Below are 25,819 nucleotides of genomic sequence, written 5' to 3' on the forward strand. Positions count from 1 at the left end.
GATCCAACTCCTGGAAAGGCCGCGTAGTTCCCTCCATTCACTGGCAGTGAACAGTACAAATCCAGGTCAAAATTGCAAAAGCAATAATGACTGGATTCCAAGGAAAACTTACTAGAATATACCTTTACTTAATTCTCTTTATTCTGGATTCAAAAATCCTATGTACAGCATAGATTTCAAGAAGACACAGCAATGTATTTGCATACAGATCTCTGTAATAAGTCCTACATATGTAAAATGCTCGCGAGTCCAGGAAGACTAAAATAAAAGCAGTATTCTTTGTCAAAAAGAATATTAGACAGCAGTTCTAACATATTATAAACAAAACATCTCAATTTAAAGCATTAAATTTTGTCTGCATTAATGGACACCACCATCTTTTAAAATTTATTATCACGTCCTCTAAAATTAAGAGAACACTAAATGCATAACCCCCCCTCGAATTTTCATCAACACATCAAGACCTAAAATAGGTTTCAGAATCAAATTTAAAATTACTTTTGTGACTGGTGCTATTCTGAAAGATTCTGTGAGTACAGGTAGGGTTCTATCATAGCAGTTATCCCCTTGCCCGAGACCACCTTATTTCAGGGTAGGGAACTTCTTTTAGTAGTAAGCAAGCCCTACTGGCAACCAGATATTTCACCTTTTCCCTGAAAAATACACTGGAGGACTACTGGTTTATGAAGAAGGATGACCAGCTCAATCGCTCAATTGGCAATTTGTCCGAAAGCTTTATATTGGTTACCGAAAACTATCTAACTTCTCATGATTTAATATCAAGACCAAGTATACAACTCCACACAGATCAGAATTTGGTTGTGAAATAAAATCAGCAGCATGAATAAGGACGGTAAATAAATTGAAAGTCCTTCTGGAAGCTTGAAATGCCAGCAGATGATTAGTTTGTAGGAACATCTATGTCGTGAAGTTATCTGGCACTAAGACAATGGAAACATTACATAAAATCATTATTCTATTCATGAACCTTTATCACCAGGTTATCTGTTGGTGCAGATTAGTTAAACTCCGAAATTATAGTACTTGTTTATCAGTTTATCAGTCTTCACATCAACATTGCTGAAATTGTCATTCAGTACATATTTACACTATTGAAATTTTCAAATTCAAATTCAAATCCCAAATTCTTTGAACAAATGGAGTAGCTAGGCCTTTAAGTAGCATGATTCTACGTTATCAAAATAGTACAGCATTATCATGTTCACTTTCTCACAGAATTGTTTAAAACATTCAGATTTTTTTCTCGCTAACTAAAGTCAACTAACAGTAGTAAGAAAACTAGATAAACTATGGAAGAGACGCTAACAGGCACCTAAACTAAGAACAAAGCCTGGTGAAACTTAACGCAAGTAACACAAACAGTATCAAAGAAACATTTAGGTAGAAAAAAAGTAATGTACACAGATCATCAAGATCCGATCTAGTCCAAGTCACAATAACATCACGTTTCTCGATCGACGTCGAGACAAACGTCAGGGTTACCTCAACCAAACATGATCTTCTTCAATGATTTCATTTACATTAACAGCGTTAGGACTTAACACCAATGTAACTGCTCATGCCGATAGAGCAACCTGCTTCCGAGAGAGGAAAGTTTTCTAATGCCTATTATGAGATGTTGTTCTATACATCAGAAGTCATGTAGATATGTTTGGTGAGTCACGTGTCACGATCAGGCGTGAACAACAGTACAGTGGAACCTCTCTTAGCGGACACCTCTCTATTAAGGACAACCTCCCTGTTAAGGACACTAGTTTGGTCTCGAATTGGTAGTTACCATACAATTTGACCTCGCTAATCAGGAAACCTCTCTAATAAGGACAGTATTTTTCAGTCCCAACGGTGTCCTTAATAGAGAGGTTCTACTATATTTTCAAAGTTGCTTATAAATGCCCACACAGCCTCAGTTGCCCTTTGGATATGACTCGTTTGCTCACGTGAATCGTGACACGTGAAGCATAACATATGGAAACACGGAGTATACAAATGCTGGTATTGTTTCTGGCAGATCTCAATACTCCTCCACAGGCTGATACTAGAGGAATTACAAGCCTACATTTCATGATTACAACGTATGATATGCAATGGTTCACCACACGTCACACTAAAGTCTATTTGTAAATGTTTCGTCCACAGCCTTTTGGGCTCTGGAGGTTGAACCACTGGTCAGATTTCTTTGAAGTTTGGTTTCCAACGAAACATGAATTTCTAACATTTGAAATCCGACCAGGAGTTCACGCTCCAGAGCCCAATATGGTGTGGACAAAGAATAAACGAAGTGTGATATAACAATTCATTTCTAGGTGATATGAATTTTGGCAAGCATTAGACCCTGAGAAAATTCAACCAACACACAGTATATTTGAAGAAAAAAAGTTTGTAAACATGCAGATTTTAAAAGGAAAAAAGCATGGAATTTAAATGGAATTTGTAAGAATGTGGAAGCATATTTACAGTACATGCATATTCATATGCAGACAACATATCTATGGTACTGAAATACCCTAAATGTGCAATGTTAAACTCAAGGTCAATATGAATTGAGATTCAGTGGGAGTCCACCATAATCTTCAAGAGAGAAGACCATTACATACTGATATGCATTTACAAAGGATCACATATATTCACAGCTGAATTCTAAAGCTTTCAAAAAAAAATTGAAATTTTTGAAAGATTTTCAATTTAGATTTTGTAAACCCATTCAAAACAGGGCCAGGTCTCATGGACTGAAAAATATAACAACTAGGTTTCTTATCAGCTCAAGCTCAAGTATAAATCATTTTACCACCTGACCTTTATAATGTGATCACTGGGGAGTTTGTTGTGCTTACTTCAACTATAACCCATATTGAGTAGACGGCGTCCATTTAAAGCAGGAGTTCCAGTATGTCCTAGACAGATGGCACATCGCCCTGCTCGAGGACATCACTTGAAACCACTCTTACAATATAATGTTTGTAAACAAAGTAACATGATTTAAAACTGCCTCAAATAGGATATCTTGAGAGCAATATGGAATTCAGAAGGACACTCTGGAATGTGGTCTGAATACAGCCCAACATCAGGCCATCATGGAGCCTGTAGTTAGGCCTACTGCTACTGCCTAAAAGAAGGTGTGCTGCACTGACCTATATGTACATTCAAGGCCTACGAATTGTTGAGGTGCAACATGAAGGCTTTCATTGCATATACCAGAATCCATGAGGACAAAAATTCTCATAACATCTTTAGTGAAGACACTGCTCTGGCCAGTTCCAAACGTGCCCTGAACAAAGAGCTCTGCAATGAAACTCTTCATGTGGACTATGTTCATTGTCTTCACCAATGACGTCTTCTCTTGTAATAAGTCATATGGGGTATGTACATACCATCACATATACCGATATTTTAACATTCTGAATAATATTTTCACTTTTTTTATCAAATGGCATTTTGCGAACAAAGTCCTTCTTTGCCATATTTGTGATGGCAAAGAAATTCAACCCCAAACACTTATTAACCCCAAGAATCTGTCCCATATGACTATTCGTCCTGGACAGTTTGTCCCATCGACAACTTGTCAGGGGCAAGTCACCCATGAGGACCGACTTGTCAAAAATCATCCTGTATCTCCAGGGACAAACTGTTTGTGAGCCTCTAGAAGAACTGCCCCTGACATAGAAAGGTACATGATCAGTGTTCCTGCTAATCAACCACAACAATGTATGGCTTGGCCTATCAAGAGACCAGACGCTTCAAGGGCATAGTCACAATCCACACGAGAATACAGTGAAGCAAAGTCTGGGGGTGCCCAGACGCATGGTCTAACCCATGGCTAGACCAAATACCCATCTTCGAACCAGGCTCATTATTCCAAATGCGTTCAGATAACGTCTTGACACAGTTTGGTGGGCTGCAGCTGCCATCACGATATTGTATTAGACCAGGATCCTTATGGGTGTACTCCTCAGTTCCTCAATCATTGCATCCAACAGGCCAGCATCGATAACCCAGTTTCTTCCAGAATCCAGGCACGCGACATTGCTTCTGCTACATCCTTTTATAGTCTTTACTCTAACACATCTATTATAAGTTCTTCAGCTGCACTAATAAGTTTTCAACAAATTTCTGAAAGAACAAAGTTGAGATGGCGCATAAGCTGGCAGAAAAATCAACCGAATCAAAACTTTTATTTGTATCATGCAAATCCTGGCACTCGTGGTCATCCCCCCCACCAGTGCTCAGATTTTGTTCCATATGAAATGGCCAGGGCCATTGTGCTCACCTCATGTGGAGGAAAGATGGATAAAGAGCATGGTATTGTGTCATGTAGTGTTAGGTTTGATGTAGGTCCAAGCAATTACAATTTCCCCAAAATGGCCAATTTACAGTACATTCGACCTCTGTGACCTTGAAAAGTAGGTCAAATCAAAGAAGACCCGGGTGACACATTGAATGGTTGTTAGAATTAGATGTACCTATGATATAAAATTGGTGCCAATCGGGCAAGTCATTATTAGGAATAATGGCATTTTGAAGAATTTAGGATTTGGCCCCCTCCCTGGAGGCCAAACGGCAAATCAGATCGCACCAAACTTCGGTACCTGAGATCACCTGACCAAGGGGTACATGTGTACTTAATTTGTGATCAATAGTCATTGCAGTTAAGAAACGTGCCATAGTTACGGCCTGACGGCGAAGTTACGCCATTTGACCTCTGTGACCTTGACAAGAAGGTCAAATTAAAAACCTGTGTGACATATACTGTATGGTGGTTAGATGTACCCATGATATCAAATTGGTGGCAATCGGGCAAGAAGCTAAGGAATAATCACATTTTTAAGGTTTTTGGATTTTGCCCCCTGGTGGTCAAGTGGTGAATCATATTGGACCAAACTTCGGTCCCTGAGATCACCTGACTAAGGGGTAAATGTGTATCAAATTTGGTATCAATAGTCATTGCAGTTTAGAAACGTGCCATCGTTACATCCTAACGGCCAATTTACACCATTTGACCTCTGTGACCTTGAAAAGGAGGTCAAATCAAAAACCCGGAGGATATATGATGCACCTTTGCTAGAAGTACCTACCATATTTTTTTCAAAATTTCCCGACTACTATTAAGGGAGATATTGCATATTTTCACTTTTAACGTTTGGCCCCCTGGTGGCCAAACCATGAAATGAATCGGACCGAAACTTGGTCTCCAAGGTGTCATTACATAAGGGTACATGTGTACCAAGTTTCAACTCAATAGCTCTAACAGTTACGAAACGTGCCCTGCTAACGGACGACGGACGACGACGACGACGACGACGACGACGACGACGACGACGACGACGACGACGACGACGACGACGACGACGGACGACGGACGCCACGGTATGGGATAAGCTCACCTCTGCTAAGAGGTGAGCTAAAAAGTGATTCATTTTGGGGTGAAACATGGTTGCGGGAATATGCCAGCTCTAACAGGAAAGCCTGCTTGTACTTGTAGGTCTGGGATAGACCACTTTGGCACTTTGATAAATCCTCCTCAGAAATGAACAAAGTGATTAATGCTTGGGTGAAATATGGCAGCTCGGTAGAAAGGTAGAATGTTATGAGAAGGTAGCTGTTGATTAGCCTGGGGTAAATATTTGCACCACCGCCCAGCAAAAGTTTACATAAATGTATGAGGTGATATCATATTGATAAGTAATTGTACAAACTAAACCTAGTCTCGTTGAATGGTTAGTTAAGGTTATTCAGGAACCAAACGAGCTTGTTCAAATATGCTCAGTTTTAATATTTCAAGGCTAAACTTGAGAATCTATTTGCTATCAGGATGTCGGAGACCTACAACACTGTGTCATGAATCAGGCTTAACAGCTTGGATAGATCGACACATAGAACAATACAATGTTGATTTCATAGCTGCATGTCCACATATTTTGTAGACTAGGACATGAAGACAACGCCCCTTTTCTATTATTCTAGCCCAGTAATTGAATTACTCTGTTATGCTAGTGTGGACCAGAGTTGATTTAGGTTGATAAATGGCCCCATCGAGTCTGAAGAATGATCTCGACTGTATGCTGCTTCCACTCTTCATGATGGAGCAAACAAGTCTCTATCATGAAGAATGACTGGACAGGGAAATTGTAATAGACACACGCCAGGAGTCCAAGTGTTTACAGACAATATAGTGGACACGCATTAGGCATACAAAGCTATATTCATACGAAGTATAGAAAGGAACTAATCACTCTAGTTTTGTCCAGTGGGTACATCGAGAAGGGAGTCGGTCATTTCCCCTATTGTCCAAATACTTCTTTTTCTGGTTCAACCTCTAACAGTGGCATGGTCCCGTTCTGCAATATGGCCAAGTATTATACTTCTCCACCAGTGAGCTAGATACTATGACAAGCCCATATTGGATGGAGGAGCCATGACTTGAAACCTCAGACATATAACAAAACCCCATTACTAAGTAACTTGAAGGACATGTACGTCCCATTAATGGGTTTTTGAAGACACTTACATCTACTTCCTGTCTATCCTTTTTGGCATCACTAAGTTTTTCCTGCAAAATAAGACGAACAAAGGTCAGCCTATTCAAGCCAAGCTATAAATAGAGTCGACAGGAGACATTTTTCACTGTCATTATAACATTCTTATATCTCTGACATTGTGACTTTTTTTCCATCGAAATATTTCTGAATCTGGCCCAGATAGATGTCACAGTGAATGGTTGCAACTTTTCTGGTTGTTCCCACATTCTTTTCAAATCTATTGAGGAAAACCTTTCAGCATGATATTTACCCATGGAGATAAACCTAATAAAGCCAAAGGTATGGTGCATTATTTGTGGGCAGTTTACACTTTTCTTTCACAATCCAAAGGTTCTTATTCAATGTGTGAAAAAGAGCATATTGGGATTCTTTGGCTGTGAACTATCTATGCTCTGCCCAAACAAGTACTTCTAAGAATTGAAGGGAAGGGAAGAATTGATAGAAAGTGATGTTTCCAGGGCTGTTTTCTTCCTCATTTCCCCTTCACTGCTGAGGCCTTTTCCCATGCAGTTATCTCCCCCCTTAACAGCGTTATCATGAGAGCCCAGAAGTGTTTGCGCTTGTTCTCAAACTGATCTCACAAAATCTTATCTCAGCTTTCCAGTCAACACCGCCATGGAACAAGCTTGGTGAAACAAACATGCTTGGAACAACTCAAAGCACACAAGCATGCAAACAGACAACCATAACTCTGAGACATAGGCAGACGTTAGCGATATGCAGCTAGGGCATAGATACTCTGTAAAAATGCCAAACATCCAGCTGGAGACTGTTGCAGCATTGCCAGAGGTGAAATATATCTGGGATGGTGTTATGATGATGTCTGCATTGGGGTGCATACAGCTCAAAGCAAGTGAAAACACCCTACTCCTCAAGCAAAGAGAACTTGCACTTGCTTCACTGCATGATAAACTTAACGACTTCAGCATTCGACTCTCGGAACCATGCCAGACCATGGCTCGGGACCATGCCAGACCATGGCTCGGGACCATGCCAGACCATGGCTCGGGACCATGCCAGACCATGGCTCGGGACCAGGCCAGACCATGGCTCGGGACCATGCCAGACCATGGCTCGGAACCATGCCAGACCATGGCTCGGGACCATGCCAGACCATGGATCAATCCGCCTAACTACTACTTTTTGAATGCTGCAGAGCATAGATGTAGGAGATTCTGTCACTAGCTTCTTTATCAAATGAAGAGAAGTTTGATCATGTTGCGGTGACGGTGGACAAACATATGCAAAGCACCATCTTTGGGTTTGCCGGCATGTCTGAACAACAGATCTATTCTTGGTTCACCCCAGTAAACCAAAGAATCTGACTGAAAGGAATGGTCCACTTCTGTAAAACATCTTTGTATGTTCACCATGTTGATGATGGCACAGCGGACATACCGCCACATGCACCGAATCACTTGTGCTAATCAAAACTGGCCGATTTCTAGACAAGCAAACCAACTCTTCCCACCTACCGACCTGAATGCTGTGTATTCAAGACTTCAAGGAATAAGTTTTCAATAAAAACTGCAGCAATATTGGCATGGGCTATTCACTAACGCTTGATCAATGCATCTGTTGGCATTTGCAATCAGAAAATGATGAAGAAATATTGATTTCAGTTATTAAGAGATTAAAGAGCTGCTGCTGCCATTCGTGGCTGGATGGCTGCATGGTCTGTGTCATGGTAAGAGTGGTCATGCGAGCTTGGTCAGAACGACCATGCCCAACATGACTTCAGAGTTCTAGGGGCCATGTCAGATGGACAGTGTGGTCTACATGACTTCAGAGTTCTAGGGGCCATGTCAGATGGACAGTGTGGTCTACATGGTTAGTGTGATTCACAATTCATCGTCTTTTTTTCTTGGTGATGATTCATCGTCTTTTTTTCTTGGTGATGATAAAGATTTCTATCACTTACATGTAATATGGTTCTCCGTACTGTGTCTTCATCTTCATTCAATAGTTCTTCTAAATCGATCTCTGCTTCATATTCACCATTATCCTGAAATCACACAAAAAGGGACAGGATTAAATCAGGGTGACTCATTTGAACATTTTAAAAGATGAGTGGTAATCACGGAATCTACAGGTACTTGAGGTATAAGGAATTGGGACATTGGGCCTACTGGGCCACATGTAGAGCAAATAAAGAAACCAATGTTCACCATTTATATGTAAACAACATAAGGGCGGAAATCAGTAGAACCATCTGCTGCCGATAAACCAGTTGGCGTCAATATGCTGCATGTAACATATTTTCTCATGTGACAACACCTCAAAGTAATGGATCTCTTGCACCTCTACACCATATCATGACCACATCGAATAAACCTCTCAACAATCTGTTTCTGTACTTGGGCAAAAAGAATTACAATACCCGCAGGGAATCGAAAACAATCAAAGCATAATCTAATGAAGTGGGTTGGGTGAAGTTGGCGGGACTACCTGTAAACGAATTCATGAAGATCATATAAATCTAAGCCATGTTTTGTATGAGGAGTAAGGCCAACCATACATCTATCAGCTTTCAGTTTCAGACAAATACACAAGAAGCTAACTTCCTTTTGTATGGTTCTGTGTTAATTTCGTCAAAAAAGCCTCAAGCTACAAAGCAAAATATCTTCCTTGAAAATAACCACAATCAATTGAAATGTCAACAACATCAGCAGACTGGACTGCTTGCCTGGCAAGGAGACATTCTACAAACCTGTACCAGCAGTGTATGCCAATCGTTGCCTGTACCTATTACAAGATAAATCATTCAGGTGCTTCAAGTAAATAGCCTGTGATGATCTGCTAATAGAAGTTAATTCAATTGACTTTCTTTTCCTTCTCAATCAATACCACCCACACCAATTATCAGGTAAGCCAAAGTGGGTATATTAATGCTTGCTTGCTGAACATGAGCTCACAGATCCAGGAAGGAAATGCAACAGCAAACCAAAGTGAGGTCAAGAAATTCGATAAGCAGAGTAACCAATATCAGGTTTGATGATAAGAGCAGCAAGGTCAAGTCATGAACACACAGAAACACTTCAGGTATACATTACTGAGCACAGATACATTCTCAACAGCAAGCAAAAACCTGGAAGAAATAATCCATCAACTATCTCCGAGTCCAGGCACCCCGAGCTACAGCCTCTGTCTGATATCGCTGCATTGCCAGACTGGCTACGTTTTGTATTATCATCCTTTCCCAAAGCAGTCAGAGTTTTCAAATCTTCCCCAATTTCAATTTTAATTCATGCTCAACGAGTTCTGATAATATAGTCAACCCACTGTAGAAACTATCAAACATTTGTGTCTCATATAAACTAAACTTCTGAGTAACTGATCGATGATGACAATGAGTGCAGCTCTAACACCACTCAGATATGACCAGAAGCAGCGGCAAGGGAGATGCACCAAATGATTTTATTCTAACATGCAACTTGTTTTAGAGATCTAGAGCTTTAACTGCATGTTATTTTAATATTCAGCAACATCTGCCTTGCAAATTGCATCCTTTCCAAACAGTACATTCACGGCGCTATTGAAAGCACTGAATTATAGATTGGCTGTCATTGGAAAAGAACTTGTAGGAGCACTTGGGTACATTTACATTGAATACATATACTGTTATGTTCCACAAAACTATAACAACTGGAGGAGAGGGCATTTGGAAAGGTAGACAATTTTAAATATGTTTTGAAAGGCATTTTTAATTTGTACCCTCTGAAAACCAATGAGAATTAAGTATGGAGCAATTTTGAATTCAACAACTTCCAGGAGCTACTGCGATATATTCACATTAGCCAATTCAAAGTTGTTTCACTATCGTCTCAACAGAGCGGTCGAACTCTTAACTATTGAACAAATTAGTTTGATATAGGTTAGCAAATAGGTGTGTTAAAACAAAACAGGATCAGGTTTACTAAAAGTATGTTGTTAGATGGTGGTCATCAAACTCTACAATAAACTTGGTATAAAGTTGGCAGAACTTTGCTATAGGGTGGGTATAGAGGTAATCCATGTAAAACAATTTCAGGGACCTCCCCCAATCTGCATTACTAAAAGCCTTAGCGAGCCATACTTTAGAAGTCTGATTGCAAAGTAAACTGATAGCCTCACCAATTTCCTTTGTTTCACACCGAGTGCTCCTGTTCCAATTTCATGCCCATTGGACAGCCTGATGACAGCAAGTCTCAGCAAGGGGCTACCGAAATGGGCAGTTTAACTTAAAGAATTCAATGCTCATTGGGTGGCCACGAACATTATTTTGGCCCATACTTGTATAAGTTGTAAGCTACACGTTCACTTCCAGTGGGCCTGCCCAATTCAGCAACAAGAGGTCTCATGGCCAGTTCCCTAAGCTGCGATTATAACATGTGTGAACCTCAAGGTGTGGACTCTGGCAAATGACATGAAACTTGCTAAAAGAGTAGTATTTTTATCTGCAGAGGCATGTTTGTGACAAACAGAATCACTGCATGGCGACAATTTTCATTTTTTCATTTTGTATGGGTTCTCTCATGTTCGGCAGGGTAGGTTAGTGGCCAGGTCAACATGTGATTCTAAAGGAAGACTCCCTCAACAGAACAAGCCAACTGAAGTTATCGATCATGACGATTCTCAACACACCAACTTCAAAGACCCACAAGTACACACACGACTCCCCCAATAGCGTAAAGCCTATTGATTTTTTTAAACATGAGAAGAAATAGCAAGAATTCTACACGCCTATTCTATCCTAAGGCCTTATTGTCCATATCATAATAAAGACAGATTTATTAGGCTTGTGTACTAATGTACAAGCGTTCAATAGATGGATATCAAATGTGTAAGGCCCTGCAGGAGGGGTGTCACCAAATAGGCCTATGGAATGACAGAATTTTGATTTATGAAAATTACACATGTCTCGCAGACCCACAACAGAAAAAGCACCATGTCTGTCTCGCAATATTTTATAAAGTTTTAGAACCTTCAAGATCAAAGCAAGGACAAGTTGGCTTGCGAGTGTTTAGCTTACTAAGCACGAACTCTTTCTAAACTGCCCAATAACACGTCACTCATTAAAAGATATTTCAAGCAGCAGCCAATTTTGCAGTTCACGATTTCACCATCCTTTTTGGTTTGTGACACCTTCCACTGAATATTATTTTTAGTCAGCAGGTTAGGATTTGTCAGGCTACGTTTACTAGTGGTGTGGTCTTCTGTCATTGATTGTCGCGTGTAGATCATTACAGTGACCTGCACCCTAATCCCGACTAGGCCTGAATTGCTGGTCTACTCTAAATTGGGGATTAACCCTGCCCTACTTGCCCTCGTGTACATGTTGTGTCTGCCTAGATGTCGCACTTGCTTGGAGTATGAACCACTCTGGTGTACACAAGACATGTTGGCATTTTATGCTATGCTTCTTATTTACAATGTATACTTGGCAAAAAACAACATGGTAAAATAAGTACAGTAGGGTTTCTCTGAACTAATGAATATACAAGAGGTCATGAATAAAACAGGTAGCTAGTCAAGATAGTTATGTAATGCATGTATGTGTCATGAATTATAAAAACAATCAATGTAGCCTACAGGTATTTGGCAGAATGGCAGGGAAGGGAAGCAAAACAGAAGGCAGAAACCAGGAAGCTTTACAGATCTTGAGAAACCATGGAACCTTTGTAATGTTTGTGACAGTCCATAATGAAATAATTCCTCTTTTACATGAAAATCTATTCCTTCCTAACCTGTTAAAAGAAACCCTCATTGACCAACAGTTCAAGATGCCACAAGATGATCTGTGAACTCTAGCATACAACGCAAGGCTACGGTACTGAATAAAGCCAAAAAAAAAACTGGCCATGGAAAAACTGACCATGGGAAATCTTTAGAAAAATTATACTGAAAGCTTACACTGGAACCAACTGGATGATAATGATGAAAATTGACATTGGAACACACTGTCACTGGAAGACTTCCGTTTGATGGTTAACACTACATTGAGGATGGGAATGGGTAAACAGCACCAGTGCCAGTGGGGTAGCACGGGTCCCAGTGCATTACGTACACCAGAAACACAGTGCAGTATCACCACACAGCTGAACTTCCAGTGGTTTCCAGTGGGAAACTCTCACAAGTGCGGATTCAAATGTACAACACTTCCAAGTTGGATGATTCAATGCGGGACATTACATAACAATACAGAACACAAGCCTTTCCTGTAGCAGACTCTAGTATAAAATATATCATTGGGAAAACTGATTTCTATATCACTACCAGTGGATTCCCAGTGGATTTAGGATTTTGATCTTTTTATGACCCACATAATATGCAACTATAGTTTTAGGAGGCTGTAATAAATATCTCTATATACACATAAAATGTTGAAAATTGTAGTTTTACCGGTAGGCCTACTGACTAACTGTTCATTGTGCTAGTGTGTTCGTGTGTTCCCAGTGGCACAGTGCAGTTCCAGTGGGGCCCTGAAAAAAGTTACTGGGAATAAGCAAATTTCTTAAAAAGAAATGTAGGATTTGTACTCACCGAGCACTCATATAACTCCAACATCTGCTCAGACACCCAGTCTTCTACCCTTATTCGCTTTGAAATCAAGCTCAGCGCATGTTTGTCGTATTTCCCAGTGAAAAACCTTCTCCGGTCGTCATCCTTCTCCTTTTGGGCTTGACCAAAATTGACATTCTTATCAACTGGCTCTACTGAAGTGTTAGTATTGGGACCTTCAGAAACTCTTGACGGTTCTGGTGAAGCATAAGTGAAATTGTTTTTCTCCATGCCTGGGGGATTTCTCCTCCGATCTGCTGTCGTGTTACTGTAAGCCATGGCTGCCTTCTCTGTGTGAAAATATCAACTATATATATACAGTGTAAGTGTATACTTTGTATACGTTCAGCCAACAAGCCAGTGTTGTCCCAAAATTGGGACTATTTTTGAAGCAACCTCGTCTCAGCTGATTGCGCGTTTCAATACTGTTGCTGTTATGTACGTGACAAATTTGGAAACGAGGATGTCCCTTTAATACCAAAATATTCATTCGCTAATTGATTACTTTATAATCAGTAATTGCAACTCCTTTAATTGTATGAATAAACTACCAAAATTGATTTTATGCATTATTTTCTATTTTGAAGAATTGTCTGATTTGTCACTTTATCAAAGATAGGAAAAATGTAAAAAAACTATTTTGGATCAATTAGCGTAGACTGAACCGGCAAATGACAAATTCAAAAAAGCGCATGCGCAATTCTGATGCGTCATACGATTCAAGATGGCCGTCTGACAGAACAATATTTCGCTTTTCTTGAAAGATTCTCCACAAAATCACTATTTGGGAATTAATAAAGCTCGATAAAGTGTATTTGAAAGCGAATTAAGAAAATGAAGACTGTAGTCTTGCTCACGGTACTAATCATTACGTGCTACGGGGAGGAATACCCTGAAGAAACTGCCGATTTATTCAAGTCAAAACTGTGGCAAGAAATCCAGAAGAGACTTTTTGAGAAGGAAAATGGCCAGACTGACCGTCACCATGAAGCTAATCTTTTGGGGCTGAAAGATGGGTCCAGCAATACTGTGGATAATTCCCCTCAATGTACCAGGGGGAGTCCGAATGCAGTGGATTCCGTTGTAGCAAACACAATCATCAAAACAACAGATTCCGTGAAAAGTGGTGCTGCTTTTCTGGCTTCACCGAAGATTGCGTCGGCAACGGAATGCCTGGACAAGTGCTGTCAGATGTCACATTGTACTCTCGCAGTTTATGAAAACAAAGTGAGTTGTTTACGAAAACAGTGCATGCTAGTAAATATTAGTCATCCTGTCCTTTTGCCTTCGGTGTTGATGACGTCATCCCAGGGTTGCTTATGATGTCACATCTGATAGTGATATGTAGGCCTACCGGTAGGGAGGTATTACATATTGCATGCAATGTTAGGCAGACTCGGACTGAAAGTTTGAAATGTTGAGGCCCTTTTTATCTCCTAGATATGGAGATTGGTAACAATGCCAAGTGGCTCTACGTACATGAATATCAATTATACTTATAGACTACAAGGAATGAAGGATTGCTATGATCTGATCAATCCATAAATCTGTTGTATACTTTGCACATTCTAGTTCTAAAAATCTGTGTTGTTTCTTTGCAGAAAAAAAATGCTTGCTATCTTTTTGACTGTGGCAATCCAACCAGATGTCAGTTTACTGATCATGCTAATTACACTAGCATCATACTGAAACCAGCACCAAGAGTAGAAAAAGTGACAACAACAGTCCCAGCTGTAGTACCAGTGGAGAACCATGAGGATGCGCTGCAAGGTTTAGTGAATAAACCTGAAACTGTCCAGCCAACGGAACATCAGCCTACAAGAACAACTCCACCGGGTACAACTAAGGCTCCAGCGTTGCCACCTACAACAACTGTTCTTCAAGAAATTGTGCCAGGTACATTGTCAGCGTGACATTCATGTCTTGAATTTGAATGTGGAATGATAATGCCGCCTTCATTAAGTTCTCTCAACTTACAAATGCCGTGCTGTGACATGATTGTAGTTTGAAAAAATATAATCCCTTGCATGCCTGGTTTACTCTATTGAAGAACTTCCTCAATCAACCATGTAATTGGTCTCTTTCAAATGTGTTGCGGTAAATGTACATGCCTATCATTATCACGCCAGGTACCCATTTCGTCTTTTCTGGTTGTTTGTTTCCATGGCAACTTGTGTCTGATTGATTCTGATGATGAGGCAGGTGCTCGGAGGAAATGGGTGTGTGACCAGGAATGCGCTGCTCCACTTTGCCAGCAATGATTCCATTTAGAAATGTATATCTGACTCTGTATCAGATGGTGCATTTATACTACATTTTCCATGGTAGACTCTTGTCCTACTGTGACATAGGAATTCACCTAAAAGGGTACTACTCAATCCGCTGTTCAGCAGAAACTGGCAGTGAACATAGACTAGTATCATACGTGTAGTTGAATTGAATCAGTCTCTCTGAATCACCAATTGTCCAAATTCATTATAATCCTAACAATTATAACCTACAATATTGTAGGTATGGTGGCAGCACTTGCTGGCTTTGGGGATGGAAGGGATCACTTCATCGTTCGATTGTCATTTCATTCAAGTTCCTTTCTCCTCTTTTTCAGTGAAACTATTTGCCGCTTGCAGCCAACATGAAGTCTGTGAAGATGAGAATACCGAGTGCAGCTTGGAGCAGTTCTGTGTTTGTAAAGATGGCTTCTCTCCAAAGAATGGCAGATGTGGTGGGTATCTGTTTATGTCACACCAGCTGATTGCAAAGGGAATCTTATGACAAGATGTTCGACTGCATATGAGTTCGACCTTACCTGGGGATTGTTAGTCCTGCCAGATCAATATCCAACCCATGTTACTGGTTTTGGATGAGAGGTCAACCCTTATTGCTGCAATCGCACGTCCCAGTCATTTCAATCGTTTTACACACATTTTAAGGTAGGGCCTGATTCGGCTGCATGAGAATATAAACTGTCTATCAACTGCTTGTCTTTCCAGTCTTACCAGAAGAGCCTGTCTCGCATTGTGGACGATTCCAGTTTGAGTGCAAGAATCCCAAGAGTTACCCAAGATGCATTGCAAGTTATGACCGATGTGACGGTGTAAGCCAGTGTGCAGATGGATCGGACGAGGCTGACTGTTTGCCAGGTGAGTGATGTTTAGGAGCTGTCTCGGGCGGACTCCCTGATTGCACAGTACCATGGTATTGTGGAATCAGGGAATCCTCAGTTTTGAACCTTGCACCAGCCAGTTCAGATATTGAGACTGCAAACAGTCTAGGCAGCAAGGATATATTGATCTGTACTTTCAAGCAATTGTCAGGATCTTTTGAATGCAGTTTGGGTAAAGAAAATGTCAGATCTGGCAATATTTGAACAATACATCTTAAAAGTCATCATTAACACCTTGCATTTTTACCATGTTTCCATGCAGCTTATGCCCCGGATTATGATAATAGCCATCAGCCACAACAGCCTGTTAACCCCCCTCAGGATGATCATCCAGTTTATGATTCAAGAAAGTATCCAGAAAGTGGACCACAGAGGCAACCAGTGCATAATCCAGAACATGACGGGGGTAAGCCCCAACCTGGTCTGGGACAAGGGAGTGAGGATGACATGGAGTCTCAATTGCCAAGGCAACGTGAGAAAGTGCCACCACCTACTAGGGGTAGCACTCCACCTGATTACAGACAGAGGGAAGGACATGTTGGAGTGGGCCCTCCACAACTCAGTCATGGTAGAGATGGTGTCCCCCTTTCCCAAGTCCCCCACGATAGGGAAGATACACTCAACCGGAAACGACCTGATCTCTTTGATCCAAATCCAACCGAATTTCAGCAGCCGTCTCATGATAGATCTGATATGGTGAAACCAAATATTGTGGTCCCTCCAAGCCAGGATAGAAATCAACCAAATAATCCTAGACCTGCATATAAAACACCCCAACGACAAGGTCAAGGACCAAGTAGTCAGGCTTCTCATCAAAGAAACATGCTGGTGGGAAACAACCCTTCTCTGAATCGAAAGAGACCTGACTTGGCAGAAACACAGCAACAGCCCCTGGGTCAGGGACCAGTGCAGACACCTGGCAGGGGACCTGGAAGTCAGACACATATTCTTGGTCGTCCTGATGGTCATTACAGTGGCCAGATTCCTCCTGACCGCATCCAGGTCCCTCACCAATCACCTGATAATACTGGCATTCTACCTGAAAGTACCAGATTACAAAACACTCTACATATAGCAAATCAGCAAAATTACGGGCCTACAAATCCCGGACAAGGTCAGCCATATGACAAAGAGAGCCACTACCCATACCCTGACACCAATCCTTACCAAGAAGCTACTGACCAGTTCAAACCTGGGCAACAAGGAGCATACAACTCTCAGTACAACTACAACAGTGGCGGATATCCTCACCCTGAGTATGAGGCTGGGTTCCACCCAGTTCCTGATTATAAACAGAAGCCTGCCCAGCAGGGCCAGGGACGATTCAACCAATATTACAATCAGTACGACAAAGACGCCACCTATGACAAGGATGTGCCGTTCATCAACAATTACGAAGACGTCGGTACCGGCAGCCAACCAAAGTACCCGAACACCGGAACTGGTCAGCGTCCACAGAATACTAACTACGGCTCCCGCGGCCACTACCCAGATTATTACGAGAGTACCGGATACACGGATGTGAACAGCAACCCGTACCCGGACCTCTCTGCACCGGCTCAGTACACTAATTACCACTACAATGAAGGTCAGCTCTAGTGTCGTGTCTTTGTGTTTAGCTCTTTACTTAATTTGTCCTTTTTTCTCCACTTGTTGTTTGGACGTTGTCATTATTCTTAGTTTATATTTTGAATTCATATGATGTTTTCTATGTTTTCTTTAGGTATGATTTGTTTTGTATTCATGTTCTCACTGAGCCCATCATTTCATTTCTGTCATCTTTACCACATTCGTCGTTCTGTTGTGTTCATTCTATACATCCTTTGAGTTTGCAGGAATCAGCTCGGAACATATTTCACTCAAGTTCCTGTTCTCTTCGAGAAATGTTTAATGTATCAATTGATCACATTATCTTTGTTTTCCCTTTGTTGTTCAGGTCCATGTGAGACATATTATTCAGTTACGTGTTGTCTTCACTTTGTTCCAACATTTGCAAATCTTTAAAATATGTTTGTTTATTCACTTAGATAAGAAAGATTTGTTGCTGGCAATTTGATTGAGCATACACAAGCTAGAATGGTTGAACTTGTGGATGAAATATAGAATTGTTGTTGTGGTTGGTACTCTCTCATAATGTCCTGTGAAACGCTAAAAACAGTTCATCGTACAGGGTGTCCTCTGTTTATAGAAGACACATGTAACATTGGTCTCAGTGAAGTTGTAGATAGGCCGGGGATGTGAAATAATGAAAAGTGTAGTGGCCTATCAATCAGCTAGGCGGTGCAGTGAGTCATGGACCTTTCTAGGGCGGCTCGCAGGACCATCTACAGGACTTTATCAAAAGTCCATCTCTTCATTGTTCTTAGTCGAGTCTTGTAGAAGAAACCTTTCGACTTCTTTTTGTCCAATATTGCTGCCCATGCGTATATGTCATCAACCCCATGAGGACTGACAGATCCCCTCTTCTTGATTACCAAAATGGGTCACCTCATGAAGTTGTCTATTGACACTGTATGGCAGGCACTAGACATTCTGACTCTCCAGATTGCAACATGGTTTAAGTTTAACAGGGCACATTACAAAGTATGAGATGGTGTATGTACATGTACATTTCTTGGAGGCCCAAATGAGTATAACACCATCACCTGTGGCTGGGTCAAACACATATTTTTGACAAAGATTTGGGCAGATTTTGCTCCTAATAGCCCTCGTCCTCATTGGGTATCTACTAACTTGCTTTTCTATCTTCTATCCGTATCTGTTTACGTTCACCTGTTTCTATTTAGGACCCATTTCTCCTGAGACCTCAGAGCAGGAGCGCGTCTGGGAGTATTACGACCAGTTGCAACCGGGCTTGAATGACGGTACAGTCTTGGCCGTAGTCCTGGTGTTTGTTGCATGGGCGAACCTGGCACAGCTCCTACCCACCTGCTTCCCCTCAAGCCAGTCAATGTCTTGTAGTGAAGTTGAGCTTGCTATTGAAATTAGGTACAGAGACTTAAGCTTAGTCTTGAAATTTACTGTCAAAATGATTGGGATGCATAAGGTAGCCAGTGTTCAAGCAGTGTTTACTGGAGGCTCAAGCTGGTATATGCCAGGCTCTAACGAAATTCTGTTGCCTCCGTGAAAACAGTAGTTGTCGGTGTAATAAAGGGTGCACATTTTGCACTGTTTTCTATGATATGCTCAAGTTGGGTATCTTATCTGTATTGTGAAGCTCTTACGTCTGCTCTTTCTACTCACCCGTTTTAGTAGTTGATAGCGTCACTTAGAATAGATTACACTGATGCACATTGATGTAGCCCTCCGACTCCCTAAAACTGGGGGGGAAATGGGATACCTCACAGGACAGAGAGGCACATAACATAGATAAGTCCACCTGAGACTCACCTTGGGACTTCTGTCCAGTCTCCAGGCTGAGTATTATTAGTAAGAAGTCCAGGAAGGGAAAAAAGTTCACCTTTACTTGAGTGTTATTGTGTGTTTGGGTAGTCTTCTTGTTAAAAGACAAAGGGAGGGTGACAGTCTCGACATGTTGATTGATATCAGCGCAAACAGACTCCAGGACTCCTATCTGTGAAGTTTTGTGTTCTTTTCATCAGAAGTTTGCAGGGAATCCGTATTTAAGCAAAGAGGCACTGTGCTGAACATGGTCCTGCATACTTAAGATGAAAATGTGATATACATGTATGCCTTTGTGTATTACCTGTGTCATAACTAATTCATGTATGTCAGTGAACTGTTCTGTCTTCTGCTTTCCGCCATGAGATATTGAATTACACTCCCCAGAGTCGTCAGGGAAAAATCCGACTGTATCTTTTCAATGTGAGAAATTTCTCACTCCGTCATTCATAGGTACCTAATGTTGTGAGTTTCAGTGTTGCCCTGCATGAAAGTAATGGTACTGTGGTGATGAGATTGCATGCTGCAAAATGATGCCACTCCGTCCTAGCAAATGTGATTCCAATGTCGCAAACCTTTCACTCGAGTGGTGCACCTGTCAGTCTATAGAATTGTCTCCTTTGTGGTTTATATTTCTGGCTTTTTGAAAAAATCTTGATGAGTTGATTCATTTGGACAGTTGTCCAGGTCACAAGCAAGTAACTGCCAAGGTTATTGGAGGAATGACAGCTGCAGTCTTTGGTGAGGTAATCTGTTCTGTATCAGTTCCTTAATTGTTAGGTTTTTCAGAAATAATCATAATTTACTTTCCTTTGAATTTTAGCTTAGCGTGATACTCATTTTAAAATCACAATGTCTTGCTGATGACCAGTTTTCAGTCAAGCTTTCCTTTCAGTTGACAGTGAAGAAGTTCATGTAAAGGGCCCTGTTGTTCAAAAGTCACGTTATCCCTAACGGTTACGTTAAGTGTCCCCAAGGACGTTATCTCTTTCAGTTAAACCCACTGAAATGTTCACGTTAAGACTTAACGTCTCCGTTAAAAAGCTAACATGGTTTGTACAAATCGGCCCAGGTCATTGAATATACCGGTATATGTAGCTATTGATTATGTCCTTCTCATTTTCATTCATAGCTAACAAAGGAAATGATAAAAACACGCCTGTCTCTGGGCAGGCAGACAGTGACCGACCAGGTAAGCGTACAGGATGTGTGATGATGTCGTACCGATGTCGTACAAAATGTCCCGACCTTTCCTGTTCTGTGCAAATATCAAAATGTTCAGTTATTTTCCTGTTTCAGTTGAAGTGTTTTCTGAGCTTATTTTCAGATATGCTTTTCAGACTTCAGGATAGAATTGTAGGTTTTGATATGTTGACATCTTTTGACCTGATCTCACCTTGTTAGTTACAGCGCCATTGGCATTGTATCTATACTGTTCTCTCTGATGTGTTTTAAAACACTATTCACCATCTTGTTTTACTTTTAGACGAGCGCATGCGACCAGTTGAAACTGGATCAGACCTTCCCATCAAGATTCAGTCTCCTCGCCCACCTATTGTTGTCATGACGACTCGACCACAACCAACTAGACCAAGTCCAGAAGTCATTGTGGATCAAACATTGGAGCATCCAGGTAGGTGTTGTGTTACGACTCTGAAGAGCCTACTTCTGTATTAAACTAGGTTCATTCATAAATATTTGGGCAATATCTATGCTGGGAGGAAACCGTAGACCTGAGAGGAGACCTATAGCATCAGTTTGAGTTGCCCTCTCTATCACATTATAATACTGGGTCTGACCGGGAATCTAACCCAGGCCATCAGATGTGACAGGTGCTGGGTCTGACCCGGGAATCTAACCCAGGCCATCAGAGGTGACAGGTGCTGGGTCTGACCCGGGAATCTAACCCAGGCCATCAGAGGTGACAGGTGCTGGGTCTGACCTGGCAATCTAACCCAGGCCATCAGAGGTGACAGGTGCTGGGTCTGACCCGGCAATCTAACCCAGGCCATCAGAGGTGACAGGTGCTGGGTCTGACCTGGCAATCTAACCCAGGCCATCAGAGGTGACAGGTGCTGGGTCTGACCCGGCAATCTAACCCAGGCCATCAGATGTGACAAGTGCTGGGTCTGACCTGGCAATCTAACCCAGGCCATCAGATGTGACAAGTGCTGATGTTTCTACTGCACCACTCCGACAAGACTTGCCATGCCTTGGAAGTTTCTTCTTGGGTATGAAGTTTACTGAATTTCAAGATAAAGTCTTTGCAATACATGTTGTCATCTTTTTCCAGCAAAAGAACAAACTGTGCCAAACACTGGCCATGGTGAGGTTCAGAGTCACCCAGACAAGACAGAGAGTCAGATGATCCACCCAAATCAAGGCAAGATTGAGGATGGAGACCCTCAAAGCGCCAGGCCCCAGGTCCCAAAACAAGAAAAACCCATAGAGACAGGCAGTCAGCCAGAAACAAAATCAGATTTAGTTGCACCGGAGAGCAATGTCGAAAAATCGGGTGCAAAGATAACGGATGAAAAAGAAGCTGCGCCAGAGTCGGTATCTGCTGGAGAAGTGCCAAAGGGTAAACCTGCAGCTGCTGTGGACCACCAAACTGCTGTGGACCACCCAGCTGCCAGTGATGTGCAGGTTCAAGCGCATGTGGAGGAGCCTGATGATTCGGGATCCTCGTTCTTATTCTACGGAGGATCCCAAGGTGCGGTTGTGGCACTGTCTTTGAGTCTCGCTATTACTGTTATACTTGTATTATTCTTAGGATGTAGATTGAGGACGGTGAAAAGACGATTAAAACGTGGCCGCGTTTTAACATCGAACGAGGCGGACTATCTCATAAACGGCATGTACCTATAGAGTTGGTTTGATGCTAAGTTTAGCTGGAATCCTTGGTGTATGTGTCTACAACAAATACACAAGGATGTCAGGTCAACTTGGGTTGGTTTTTGAAAGGAAGGTTTCAAGCTGATTGGGTCGTGGCTATGTCCTGCAGAATCTGCTGAAAGTCACACTTGTGGCATGGATGCATTCTCCCACCATTCATACGGGTGATTTTGTAAGCAATAATATCAAAACTATGAGCAATGGGCTTCAAGACCCAATGAGCTTGAAACTTTCGAAGTGATACAAGTTCCTGGTGTTTCTAGTCAAGCGCGGGCCCAGCAGTGTTCAGTATGGTTTGCCTCATTGGTGTTTGAGCTGTGCCCCTCTTGAGATGAAAACAATTGGACCCTGTTCATAGTAGAGTTTGTTTATTTTCTGAATGTACATGGATGTGCATTCTTTGTCTGATATGTCAGGGAGCACAGTTATCACACTGTATATAGTTGCATGTAAGAGGCCATATTTACCTACAGGGCTTTTCCTTGAGAGCGGGATGCAGTTATCCACCAGCATTCTGTGGTTATTGTGAGACCCAGTTCCTTGGCTAACACTTGACGTCTAGGATTTTTTTAAAGGGCAAACTGTGATCTGTACTTAAATGCATCGAATCTACTTAAATACAGTTGATATTTTTCTTCTTCAAAATTGGACAAACATAGAGTGATCATGTTAGCATTTGAACTACATTAGTTGAGTATCAGGCTTCCCTCAAGACATTTGAGCATTTTGTGTACGTTCTGTGTCTGACTCCTTCAATACTACACAGGTTGCGTCAAAAGAAATGCAACACTGTTTATAAAGCTTGCCTTTCAGTCTTTGATAATGAGGTTGTTTTATACCCAATATTGGCAAGCCAGCAACTTGGAGAGGGTTGTTTACATTTTAAGGTGTTGCGCAATTCTGATGCACTGTGTGCAGTATTAGTATAGTTGTGTGTAGTTCTGTTGCTCTGGTACTTGTGTTACAATGAAGTGATTCTACCAGAGGTATTGCATTGTGTGAAGGTACATGTACTGTGTGTTGTACAATTGTAGAACCATTCATGTGATTATGAGTACTATTATCTTGATCCATCAAGCGTCAAATATGATCACGTCACCTTTGTGTTGTTTTAACACTTGAAGCTTCAAGACATTTAATGTAATGGTCGATGAAGCAATGATATATATATAAGCTGCATATGATTACTATTTTTCAAATGCTTAAAAAAGTGATATACAGTAGAACCTCTCTATTAAGGACACCCTCAGGACTGACTAGTGCTGTCCTCAATAGAGAGGTGTCCTGATTAGAGAGGTCGAATTGAATGGAAACAACCAATTTGGGACCAAAACAAGTGTCCTTAATAGAGAGGTTGTCCTTAATAGAGAGGTTGTCCTTAATAGAGAGGTTGTCCTTAATAGAGAGGTGTCCGTTAAGGGAGGTTCTACTGTACTCATAAGTAGACGGTACAAATGTTTGGCCAGTTATCCCACTTTAGAATCCCACCACCCATTTGGTCACATTGAGTTTGTCGTCATCAAATTTAGTGGCTCAGAATGATAATACCAACTTTTGTTGGGGCAACAATACTCCCACCTGTGTTATACAATCATGTTGAGTCATACAATGTTGAGTTATCACTCATTCGGAATGCTCGACGGAAATCTCTATTCAATTAGACACTAACCCACCTCAGTCGGTGTGAATTTCACAAAGTTCAGAAAACCTTAATATGTAACGCCATATTGTGCAGTTTTATCGACTGTATTATTATTAAGGGGCCATGTGTACATATCACACCCTCATTGATAACATTCTCACTTTTATATAATTAGCGGGTTGTGTACCAAAGTTCCATGTGTATAACTAATAACTAATATATTGTGATATCTTTAGATGTTATGTTTGATGATGTGTGTAGTTGAATACATTTTGTCATTCCATAAAGTTGGAATACTCAGTTCGGTTTATATGTTGTCTTGAGGACACTGCAAAATACTCACTTTGTCCAGTTAATACATTCTTGGAGGGAGGCGAGAATAGAATGTATATAAACAAAGTTAATGGAAATTTGAAATGGGACCGGGGTTCCGGTTTAGATCTGTTTCACAAGAATATCCAAGATTTACTCACAAGATCATGCTTGCCATTGTAAGATTTGCTTGGTCAGTTGATGACCTGCACTGATTCATCGAGGTTTCCAATGACTTACAGTATGTGGTCTGCGTTGTTCCTTACAACGTACAACCAATATTCATACATAATGAGCTTCAACGATCAAACTATTCTCTGTTTCAATAATGCCATGCCAGGGTACAGAATTAACTACTTGGCTATGGCAGACTGATGTTCGGTCAGGCACGTCATTACACAGGCTACTACGAGCTGAATTACCTGTCTGATGCCATCATGACGCAATGTGATGCATGGTGTTATTGCTGTGAATGATGCAAGTTAAGTTTGGACGACACAGTGAAAAATTTGGGCAAAAACGTTTATTTGTATTATGACGAAGACGAGATATGATCTATCCTCCAAGTTCTCCCCAGGGTTGCCTCTCATTCTCTTTCAACATCACCCTGATCTATCCTCCAAGTTCTCCCCAGGGTTGCCTCTCATTCTCTTTCAACATCACCCTGATCTCTCCTCCAAGTTCTCCCCAGGGTTGCCTCTCATTCTCTTTCAACATCACCCTGATCTCTCCTCCAAGTTCTCCCCAGGGTTGCCTCTCATTCTCTTTCAACATCACCCTGATCTATCCTCCAAGTTCTCCCCAGGGTTGCCTCTCATTCTCTTTCAACATCACCCTGATCTCTCCTCCAAGTTCTCCCCAGGGTTGCCTCTCATTCTCTTTCAACATCACCCTGATCTCTCCTCCAAGTTCTCCCCAGGGTTGCCTCTCATTCTCTTTCAACATCACCCTGATCTATCCTCCAAGTTCTCCCCAGGGTTGCCTCTCATTCTCTTTCAACATCACCCTGATCTATCCTCCAAGTTCTCCCCAGGGTTGCCTCTCATTCTCTTTCAACATCACCCTGATCTATCCTCCAAGTTCTCCCCAGGGTTGCCTCTCATCCTCTTTCAACATCACCCTGATCTCTCCTCCAAGTTCTCCCCAGGGTTGCCTCTCATTCTCTTATAACATCACCCTGATCTCTCCTCCAAGTTCTCCCCAGGGTTGCCTCTCATTCTCTTTCAACATCACCCTGATCTCTCCTCCAAGTTCTCCCCAGGGTTGCCTCTCATTCTCTTTCAACATCACCCTGATCTATCCTCCAAGTTC

The 25,819-nt window shown here is 41.5% G+C and overlaps 2 protein-coding genes across 3 annotated transcripts; one reads left to right on the forward strand and one right to left on the reverse strand.

The window, feature by feature from the left end:
* Positions 1 to 119: 119 nt before the first annotated feature.
* Positions 120 to 13,421, reverse strand: LOC135485264 (protein phosphatase 1 regulatory subunit 14B-like). Its single transcript, XM_064767114.1, has 4 exons — positions 13,077 to 13,421; positions 8,476 to 8,559; positions 6,524 to 6,565; positions 120 to 4,128 (listed from the first exon to the last, which is right to left on the reverse strand). The coding sequence occupies exons 1-4, from the start codon at positions 13,371 to 13,373 to the stop codon at positions 4,087 to 4,089; spliced, it is 465 nt and encodes a 154-aa protein (XP_064623184.1). The 5' UTR covers positions 13,374 to 13,421; the 3' UTR covers positions 120 to 4,086.
* Positions 13,422 to 13,822: 401 nt separating this feature from the next.
* On the forward strand, positions 13,823 to 22,531 carry LOC135485265 (trithorax group protein osa-like). 2 transcript variants are annotated; one of them, XM_064767115.1, is made up of 9 exons: positions 13,823 to 14,321; positions 14,696 to 14,990; positions 15,700 to 15,816; positions 16,085 to 16,234; positions 16,520 to 17,845; positions 19,044 to 19,121; positions 20,792 to 20,851; positions 21,146 to 21,292; positions 21,953 to 22,531. In XM_064767115.1, the coding sequence occupies exons 1-9, from the start codon at positions 13,929 to 13,931 to the stop codon at positions 22,525 to 22,527; spliced, it is 3,141 nt and encodes a 1,046-aa protein (XP_064623185.1). In that variant the 5' UTR covers positions 13,823 to 13,928; the 3' UTR covers positions 22,528 to 22,531. The 2 variants fall into 2 exon arrangements, with proteins under 2 accessions (XP_064623185.1, XP_064623186.1); XM_064767116.1 differs by lacking the exon at positions 19,044 to 19,121.
* Positions 22,532 to 25,819: the final 3,288 nt, after the last annotated feature.

This window comes from Lineus longissimus, chromosome 3, assembly GCF_910592395.1.
Source record: "Lineus longissimus chromosome 3, tnLinLong1.2, whole genome shotgun sequence".
Lineage (NCBI taxonomy): Eukaryota > Metazoa > Nemertea > Pilidiophora > Heteronemertea > Lineidae > Lineus > Lineus longissimus.

What these genes read in the sequence shown, in the direction of transcription:
- LOC135485264 (XM_064767114.1), bottom strand. Translation starts at nt 13,373, where the DNA reads ATGGCTTACAGTAACACGACAGCAGATCGGAGGAGAAATCCCCCAGGC. An exon ending in TACGGAGAACCATATTACAT is followed by an intron (nt 6,566 to 8,475) that starts GTAAGTGATAGA and finishes CTTATTTTGCAG; the next exon opens with GAAAAACTTAGTGATGCCAA. An exon ending in AGGATAGACAGGAAGTAGAT is followed by an intron (nt 4,129 to 6,523) that starts GTAAGTGTCTTC and finishes TTGTTCTTTCAG; the next exon opens with AAATTTGTTGAAAACTTATT.
- LOC135485265 (XM_064767115.1), top strand. Translation starts at nt 13,929, where the DNA reads ATGAAGACTGTAGTCTTGCTCACGGTACTAATCATTACGTGCTACGGG. An exon ending in TAATTACCACTACAATGAAG is followed by an intron (nt 17,846 to 19,043) that starts GTCAGCTCTAGT and finishes GTTTCTATTTAG; the next exon opens with GACCCATTTCTCCTGAGACC. An exon ending in TCAAACATTGGAGCATCCAG is followed by an intron (nt 21,293 to 21,952) that starts GTAGGTGTTGTG and finishes ATCTTTTTCCAG; the next exon opens with CAAAAGAACAAACTGTGCCA.